The 9,948-nt window shown below is 38.0% G+C and overlaps 1 protein-coding gene across 1 annotated transcript in view; it reads right to left on the reverse strand.

The window, feature by feature from the left end:
* The window catches only part of UBR5 (ubiquitin protein ligase E3 component n-recognin 5), a 138,201-nt gene that overhangs the window by 51,139 nt on the left and 77,114 nt on the right, over positions 1–9,948 (reverse strand). Inside the window, exons 21-24 of the mRNA XM_007463255.1 lie at positions 5,931–6,141; positions 4,862–4,988; positions 772–923; positions 243–338 (exon numbers count right to left, since the gene is read on the reverse strand). Coding sequence (XP_007463317.1) covers positions 243–338; positions 772–923; positions 4,862–4,988; positions 5,931–6,141 — 586 coding nt within the window. The remainder of the gene's footprint in view (positions 1–242; positions 339–771; positions 924–4,861; positions 4,989–5,930; positions 6,142–9,948) is intronic.

Below are 9,948 nucleotides of genomic sequence, written 5' to 3' on the forward strand. Positions count from 1 at the left end.
ATTAATAACTTCATTACAGAGAATTTAAACACATTAACACATTTTATAAATCTCAACTGATGAAATATATGCACATACACACCACAACTTCACTGATATACAGAAGATAAGTCACAGAATTAGATATTTTTCAAGCCAAGAAGTCTCCTTGAGATAAAGTGTAGATCTGTAGAAACCTATATACAAAGTGTTTAGTTTTATCTTCCAAATGCCTAGGTAGATAAAATAGTAGAGATTCTCACCTGGAATGGTGGAGGTGCTTGGTCCTTGACCGGTGCCAGTCGCTGCTGTGGTAAGAGATCCCACAGCAGGGGCCAGGATAAAATCAATGTCACCATCTTTCAGTAAACAGAACAGCAGGATGTACATCATTATAGGCAACATATCCCTAACATGTTCTTTTAACTGGCCTTAAGGCTTTTCTCTGCAAGCCAAAGGTCAAATCAGACAGAGGCTTAAGTGAATGCTTCTTTTCCAAACTATAAGAGAAGGAATCCACTAGGCAAATTACTGACTTATCTTGATATATTATTAGCTAGCTTCTTACCAGTACAGAAATATGTATTTCAGTAGAAGAGGGATATCTAACAAGACTTTCTAGAATTTTAATTTTTAAGTTACAAACAAACCAAATCTATGTAAGCTAGTTATAATACTCATTATGCTAATTTTAACAATTTCAGATTTCTAAACATCCCACTGAAATGTTTATTTCTTTTCTTTCACGACCCTGTCTATTTGTTAAACACTTAATAAAATAACAGATCTTACCAGGATCCATTGCAGGAGGGTCAGGAACCCAACTAGGGGGGGCTATGGGGGGTGAAACTGGATCTTGGTGGTCACTGGATGAAGCTCCAGCTTCATGTCTACCCAAACCAGCCGCTCTCAATGAACGTCTCATCATTTCCCGTAATCTCAAACTAGAAGAACATGGACAAAATCAGAGCTCACTACCACGTCTAAGTGTAAGGATAAGGTGCACAGAACTTCTCATCTGAGATGAAAGTTTGTTCTACAAGCAAATACTCCAGGCAGGAAAGTGAAGTACAAATGCCATTCTGGAATCACAGAATAAGTCAGCAAGGGATAGAAATGCAACTGGGGGGTCCTAGTACCCAGTTCAGCACTAAAACCACTATATTAAGCTCCCACAGAAACTTAAGCACCGGGAACAAAAGTTGCAGTGAAGTTAAGATTAGGAAATAATCTTTCATACAGTTAAGATAAATGAACAGCTGAACGTTAAAACAAAAAAAAATCCTGTCCCCTGTTTATCATCAGTAAGAATTAAGTTCAGTAGTAGACATTAGCAAAACATACTGATTAGCACAAAACCAATACTGTTAGCCCACTAAACCCCTTTTCTGTGCTCTCAAAAGCAATGGAACTAATATCCACACAGTAAGTAGTTTTCAAACAAAGACCAATTTAGGTTCATTTTTTACACAAAAAAGTTTTTTTAACAGCACAACTTCATCCCAAGGAAATTAATGAATGAAACTGGAGCTTGTAAAATGTGTTGTTAGATTAATATCTGGGCGTGATTTTTTTTTCCTCCTGCTATACAGGTGTGCACATCGCTAAAAAGATAAAGAAATAATCACAAACACAGACCTCATTAGGGGAACTAGTAAACTACCTGTACAAAAATCTATACCTCTGAATAAAAGCTTACAAAGGCTACAAAATTAACATATTAAAAACTAGCAGCAATTAAGAGAGAGCACATAAGGCAAATCCTTTCACTTGGCCACAATTTTAGAGCTTCTAAATGAACAAAGAGTAAGAATTCAATTTTAAGGGCCAGGCAACACATAAGGGACTGCTTTCTCCCAGGCAGATTTAATCCCAAAGACATGACATTTCTGATGTGAAAAACCTAACACCTTACCAGGTGAGCATTATATGTCTGCAAATAAGTAATTCAGAAAGATGTGTATTAAGGTTTGAATCTCTAATTATTACTTAATCCGAGGGTAAGTGTGTTTTTCCATAGCAATACATTTTCAGTTTTATGAGTAAAATTTTTTCTAAATGCATTTAGTAGCTACTTTCAGGAACCCATCTATTTTGTAAGGCTTGTGTATGATGATGTACCTTGGGGAAGAGAAACATTTTTTGGAAGATTCTGCAAAGTAAATTTTAATGTCTCAAAAAATATACTAGCTATTATAGTATGTACTATTAAAAAATACCTATAGTTAATTCTTTTGTAGTATTGGTGTCTTCTCTCTCCCAATTTAGAAATCTGAGTTCAAGAGTTTTTATAATATGGAGGGGAGCAGGGAACAGTGATGATGATTCTTTCAGTCAAAGTCACTTCCCTGTCCAAGATATTACCCAAAGAGCATGGCAGGCTCCTTACCAGTAACAGCACACACCCGGGTGACTTCACACTGTGATGCTCCTAGACAATTTTAAATAAGCTCAACACAGACACTTGGTATCCTAATGTGTCTTACTCAAAACACAAAGAGAGGAAAAAATCAGCGGTAATTGGGAGGCACTGCAAATAACCTGAAAATAAATGCATGTTTTGGGCTTATCAAGAAGAATGCTTACACCAGGGTCGCAAACACAATGCCTACTGGGCCTGGAAAGTAAAATAAACTGAGGAAAGGGCAGTCAGGTGTAAGAAGTAGGGGGTCATGGCAAACTAGAGGCATACATGCTCATCTAAAGGCATTCAAATTTTAAAGAAAAAAAAAAATTTAACATTGCACAGGCCAAACAAAACATATATGGGCTATTCTCCAACCTCTAGCCTAGAGCAGATTAAGAATAAATGAAGATAAATTGAGACCATAGTCTCATCTTGAACTTGCAAACTCCCAACTTTGCTGTTGTGATGTAGTCAATTCAATATTATATGAGGGGGTCATTCCTTGTCATTTAAAAAAATTGTCCTCTACCTCTTTTCTTCATTAGGTCTTGGGAACATTTTTAAGTACAATGCCCAGCTCCTCATACAGATTCTTTCAAAACAAAAAACAAAAAAAAAAACAAAAAAAAGAAAATTATTCTTCAAGATGTTGTACACAATTCATGAAGATTCACCTGTATCCTCAGTGGCTGAGGACAATACTGAGGAGATACCACCTTGGCTGCTAAGATTCAGAGTTTTGACATTTCTTCGTATAGGCTTGCCTGGAGTCATCGTATTTTCTGACAATATGGAAGAATTCAAGGTTGATGTAATTTCCTCTTTGTAAGCACGTTATATCCATGCTACAGAAGCCTTAGAATCCAGTCATGTTCAAACATACCACTGTGACAAAAAAGCGAAGGTCATGTGTCTTCCAGATTAATAATCTCTAGAGTACATACACCTGCAATCAGATGCATCAATCAAGCTTTCCACTAAATCTGCCCTTTGTACTCAGGCACTATTGAGTCACATAACAAAACTTCTGAGTCAAATCATCATCTGAAGGCATTTAACAGTACTCCATTCAATATTGAAATTGCATCAGTTTTGAGCTTACAGCTCATGAATCCCAGCCTGCATACTCATCAAGGGGTATCGCCTAGAAAATCCATTGTAGGCTAGAGGAGGGTTTCACTTCAATGAAGCAGAGTCTGTGGACTTCCTACTGCCCGGCGTAGATAATAAGACTCCTGTGCTTTCATCTGTTCAACCGGCAGCCCTGAGTTTGAACTGGTTAAGAGCACTGCAGTGAAATCTTCGGCAAATGCCTCAAAGGAGCTTACTCTGCAAATTATTTCTGTGAGCAACACATCACCCACTCTTGAAGCTCCTTTTAGTCTTTGCCTTCAAAATAATCCTTACATGAAAAAAAGATGGCAGCACTGGCATTGGACCAACCATATCAGAGTCCAACTTGATTTGCACCTGTATTTTCCCTGAGGAAATGAAATACCTGAAATAATTCAGACACTAATTTCTTCATGAAGAATTTAAGTTGCTTTCCATTTTAGACCAAACATTTTGCCTAGTGTAGTCCTAAACAAATGATAATTTCCATTTTGCATAGTCTACATAATGTTTCTGTACTATTTTAAATTATAGTTTGGTTACCCATAAATAGTTTTTGATAAACCTCACTTCAGGATGTTTTTGAACCTGGGAAGCTATCAAGTTGGAACCAATTTTAGAAGAATCGTTTTTAAAGGGAAAGTTGAATATAGAACAGAAAATAAGCAAGAGTGTCTTCGTTTTAAGTAGACTTTACAACCTATCACATTAGCACAGTGAGCAGTGCTTCCATTAATGATTTGTGAAGTATCCAAGAATTCTGGCTCTCATGTCTAATATAAACGTGTTTTCCTTCAGGGGGAAAACAAAAAAACCTACAAACAGCTGTATCCTGAATTCTTTATAGTCTTCATCTATTCAAACATCTAGTAATTTTTAATGTGTTATAAAGTGTCCATCTCACAACCCAGAAAGCCTGAAAAATTTAAATACCAAACATTCATAATATACATCAGCCTTTCATTTCTTCCCAGATCTTTAGGACATCTGAGAAACTGAGCTAAGTAAACAATCTGAAAATAAAAGATTGAGGTTCTCTCAATTATTATATTACTTGTTCTCCAACTAAAGAAAATAACTTCCTAGGAAACATGAATGATGAGTTTAAAACACATTCAAAGAATCAAGTTTGAACTACTTGTCTAAATTACCTCAAATTTTTGAAGGATCCTAGGTCCTACTGTTTTACACCTAAACTCTAACTAGATATTGTCAGGTATTTTTCCCAGGCTGATATTGGGAGGAACAAAACAAAACAAAATGACCCACCAATTCATGCATATGATAGGAAAGAGATACATTTCTTTCTGTACTTGGATTATGTTTCCACCAATTAAACTTTCCTGGTAAAAATCACATTACCTTCGGCTACTTGATGATCCAGCCCGATTACCTGGGCCATTACTTGAAACAACTGATATTGCATTTGCGATGGCCTCAACAGCAGAAAGCCTTTCTGCAAATGTATTTCTTTCAGAGCGCTCTGCTTCTGAAACATAAGAGAAAAAAATTAGGATCAATTTAAACTTCAAAAATAACTAAGAGATGAAGTATGTACAGGCCATTAAATGCTAACTGCTAAGTGTTTTAGTATTCTAATTCACACACTAGTGATAACAGCTTAATTTTCCCTCCTTAGAGCAACACTTAAGCTAGACTGAACTATATGACCTTTAATGTGAATTACTTCCTTATTCTGCCTTACTTTTCAACCCCCAAAGATAAAAAATAAGGTTATTCACAAGTAGGCTGAAATTTAGCTTTCACTACCAAGGAAGAAAAGGCCTACATATCGGTACCTCAGTCTTAATTTATACACTACTTATAATCCTTTAGTCAGTCAATGATAACGAGATAAAGGTCAGAAACTTGCAAACCACTGTTCAAAAACGCAGCTACGAGAATATCATCCGCAGAATTCAAAATAAGGAAAACCATTATGAATTACACAGTTACACTTTAGGTTTTCAGTTTCCCCCTTCACTTAGCCAATTAAAAACTTTATGGCAAAAAGCTTATTTACTTTTCCAAAAACATCTAACAACTCACTAGGTTATTTTTCCCTCTACATTCTGAAAATTGGGATAAAAGTTGCCTCAATATAATTTGACTTAACTTGCTAAATACTTCCCATGGTAATAAAAGTCACCTGCAATTATAAAATCAGTAAAGCTCTTAAGTATCATATATATAGTTTGTACTTAACAGAGAAATTAGAATTTAAGGCATCAGAAACACATTGATAAAAACTTTATTTATTCATGTTACATGTTCATCCTAACAGGCATTTTTACCTTCTGAGACTCCTAGTTTTACAAAGCAAAGTAAAAGTACATACAAATTCTTTACAGTGATTTTCTTTAATAATTTTTATATTTTCAAAATTGCCCAAAATTCCTCTTAAAGATCATGTTACAGCTCTTAATCTCACCCTCTTCTTCTTTAGTTTCCTTATTGCTGGTTGGAAAGCAAACTGATACACAAGCATGCAAAATATTTCGATTTCCATCACATCTGTGGCTGATGAATGTCTGTAGCATCTGTAGATTCTGCTCTAAAACAACCGCTTGCTCAAGATTCATAAGATATTGTCGACAGGCCTCATAGTCACAGCGCAGGATGTGCTGCATTAAGGTTTGTTTCTGTGCTCAGACAAATTAGGAAAAAAACTTCAATGAATTTGTACAGCACATTACACATGTCAAAAAGTTCACATGGCCAACACAATAATATAATCAGCTCTTCAGATACACCGAGACAATTTAAGGTGGCCTGGCAAAAGAAGCTGAACTTGAAGGTACCCTTAAGCACAGAATACAACTGACAGGAATGGAAGAGTGGGTAAACCTGTAAAGGACCAATAAATATCTTCAGCTTCTGCAACTAACTCAACTCTAACTGTGGCAGGAAAGCAGCCAGATATACAATGCATAAATGGGAGTGGCTGGATTGGACCTATAGATCATAGTTTATACAGCACCCTTATTTACATCATATATAACTATCAAATTAGAACCCTATTAATATTGTTAACCAATTAAGCATAGGGTATACATTTTATTCCAAGCTTATTCTCACCTTCTTGTGCTCTTTAAGGTTACATTTACATCACACTATGGTACAAGAAAGCCAAAACCTTCAACTCCCTCCAGAAATAACGACAGACACAATCCCCAAAGGTGACAACTAATGTACTTCATTGTCAAAGACATGGTAGTAATGATCAAGTAATTATATCATCTTCTACCTGAGAAATAGCATGCCGTGGATGGAATATTTACATGCCCCCCCTCCCATTCATGTTGAAGCCTAATCCCCAATGTGGATGGTATTTGGAGGTAGGGCCTCTGGACAGTCATTAGGTCATGAGGGTGGAGCCTTCATGAATGTGATCACTGCCCTTACAGGGGGCTGAAGAGACCAGAGTTCTCCCTTTCCACTGTGTGAGGACACATGGCCATCTGTGAACCAGTGAAAGGGCCCTCATCAGACACCGAATCTGCCCACACCTTGATCTTGAACTTCCCACCTTCCTTAACCATGAGAAGTAAATTTCGGTTGTTTATAAGCCACTCTGTCTGTAGCAGCCTAAACAAACTTAAGACACAGCATAAATAGACCAAAGAGTTCAAATGTACTTTTTTCAGAATGTAAACTATAGTTATGGGATATTTAATCGACTGAATGTAAAGCAATAGTTATGGAAAACAAGCATATCTGTTCATTTTAACTAAAACTGAGAACTGGAAGAAAGCAGGTGGGAAAAGAATGCGTGGGAATACAAAGGGAAGAAGAGAGCCGCTTTTGAACTTGGCAGCTCTCCACAAATCACCTAGATAACCCATCCCTTCCCCCAACCTTATGCAGATGAGAGGAAGTAACAATGGGGGAAGAAGGGCACAAGAAAATACAGCTAAAAAACTGTTTTCAGTACTTGACACACGTGAGATAAGCCATTCTGACTGTGGAACTAACTATGATCCTGAAGTGACCCCATAAATTGCAAGCTCCAGTTCAAGAATATGAGGTGGGCCACATAAGACTAAATTTGCCAAAGTCTAGTGGCAAATATGCACTAATAAATACATTGAGAGAATATGTCAAAGTCTCTCCAAAGAATAAAAAGTGCAGTACATTTAAAAATAACTAAAATTAAGATATTTTGCTGCACACCGCTGTGATACATAGAATGTTTTCAAGCAATCAGCCAGTCATCTGGCTGAAGCAGCTACTCTACAGGGAGCTCTCATCTCTAACCTGCTGGGCAGTACATGGGCTCTCACACTGACAGTATCAATACCACGCTTACTATGTTTATTCTGCATCACTGTATGTTGTCACTTATAACACATAGCAGAGAGTTCAGCAAAAATTTCTTGCACGTCTACTGTGCACCAAGCCCTAGTAAATGAAGGCTATTTAGAAAGATAAATGATGGCACACTTTATCGCTACCCTTGGGATGATGGCACATTTTATCTTTACCCTTGAGATGCTGACAAAGTGCAGGGGTCATAGAATCAAATGCCTACAGAAGCATATGCAAAAGTATAAGTGAGTGGAGGAGGCTGGCTGTAAGAAAGGTAACACAAACCGTATAATAAATAAATGATGACTAACATTTGGACTTAGAGCAACAAATTTTAAATAGTGGGAACTGCAATGAAGACATGGAGACACCATGTATAGCCTCTAAGAGGACTTACATAATGGCCCAATATCACCAGATCGTCTAATTCTTTAAGAGCACCTGAAAATCTGAGTTTTAAATACAAATCCTGTGATTTTTGAATGTTGGCAACCAATCAAGAATTTTTAAATGATGTGAAAGGCTATTTCTAGGGGCCACATTCAGGTCACGGCCACCTCCTTCAACCCCATACCCCTACCAGTTTGGAACCACTAGTCTAGTAGGTTAACAATTAAAGCTAAACTAAGAATATGAGCACTGTGTCTCTAAACGAAAGCTCATGGGTATCTCTCAGAAGCACCTAGATTCAGATTATTTTAGATGCAGTTCTAGTAAGTTTGCTTATCACCTCCAACCTAATGGAGGGTAAATAAGCTCCCATTCTAAGCTCCATTTCTATCTTTTATAGAAAAACTCCTCAAAAGAGTTGTCTAAGTTCCTCAACTCCCATTTTCTCCTTAGCTCACTGTAAATCAGGCCTGCATCCCCACTGTCAACAATGACCTAGATGGAGCCAAACCCAAAAGTCAGTATTCAGTACACGCCTTACTGTCCTACGGCATCATTTGATACACTTGAACAACACATCCTGCTTGACACATGCTCTTTGCTTAGCTTCCAAGACAACACTCATTCGTTTTCCTCCAATTCCTTCTCAGTCTCTCATGCAGGTTTCTTTTTATCTCGTGGTATTTAAATGCTGAGACTATTTTCATGGCTCAGGACTTAGATCTTTTTTCTCCTCCAAGACTTTAGTAATCTCATTCAGTATAAGTCCTTTAAATATCACAGATATACTGACAACTCCTAAGTACACTTCTCCAGCTTGGTCCCCTCTCTCCTGGTGTTCCAACTCACACATCTAACTCTCTATTCACCATCTCCTCTTGGGTAACTGATAAGAATCTTAAACTCCTGATCTCACCCCCCAGAACCTGCTTCAATCCTACAGTCTTCGTCTCGATAAACGGCAACTTCACTCTTCAAAACCTTTTGCCCTCTGCTTCCTCTATTTGACACCCTATATTTAGCCATAAGCAAATCCTGCTGGCTCTACTTTAAAACGTATCTAGTATATCTAGAGTCTAATCACTTATTATTCCACCTCCTGGGTCAAGCCAACATCACCTTCCACCTGAATTCTTTTAACAGCCTCCTAACTGGCCTCCCTACTTCCAACCCATCCCCCTTGTATTCTCAGCGTGTCAGCAGTGACCTTTTGAAAATGTAAAGCAAATCAGGTCAATCTCTGCTCAAACTGCTCCGATAACTTTTCCAGTGGTGTTGCCTCCACATCTAACAAATACAAACACCTCAACCACAATATGTTCAAAACTAAACTCATCCTTTCTCCTTATCCCATTTGTTTTTCCTATTTTCTGGGGTTTTTTGGCTGCACCGCACGCATGCGGGATTCTAGTTCCCTGACCAGGGACTGAACCCGTGCCCACTGCAGTGGAAGCAGGGAGCCACAACCACTGGACCATCAGAGAATTTCCAGTTTCTCCTATTTTTCATTTTCCTATCAGCCACACCTAAATCAGCAGCTTTACAACCCCTTCCTTTCATTTACTGCTGACATCCTGTCACCAAGCTTTAGAGCTTCTACTTCCTTAAGATCTCTTAAATCCATCCCCTCTTCCTTATTTCCAAGAGTTCAAGCTTAGGGCTTCCCTGGTGGCGCAGTGGTTGAGAGTCCGCCTGCCGATGCAGGGGACGCGGGTTCGTGCCCCGTTTCGGGAAGATCCCACATGCCGCGG

This window comes from Lipotes vexillifer, unplaced genomic scaffold (genome assembly GCF_000442215.2).
Source record: "Lipotes vexillifer unplaced genomic scaffold, Lipotes_vexillifer_v1.1 scaffold1829, whole genome shotgun sequence".
Taxonomy (NCBI): Eukaryota; Metazoa; Chordata; class Mammalia; order Artiodactyla; family Lipotidae; genus Lipotes; species Lipotes vexillifer.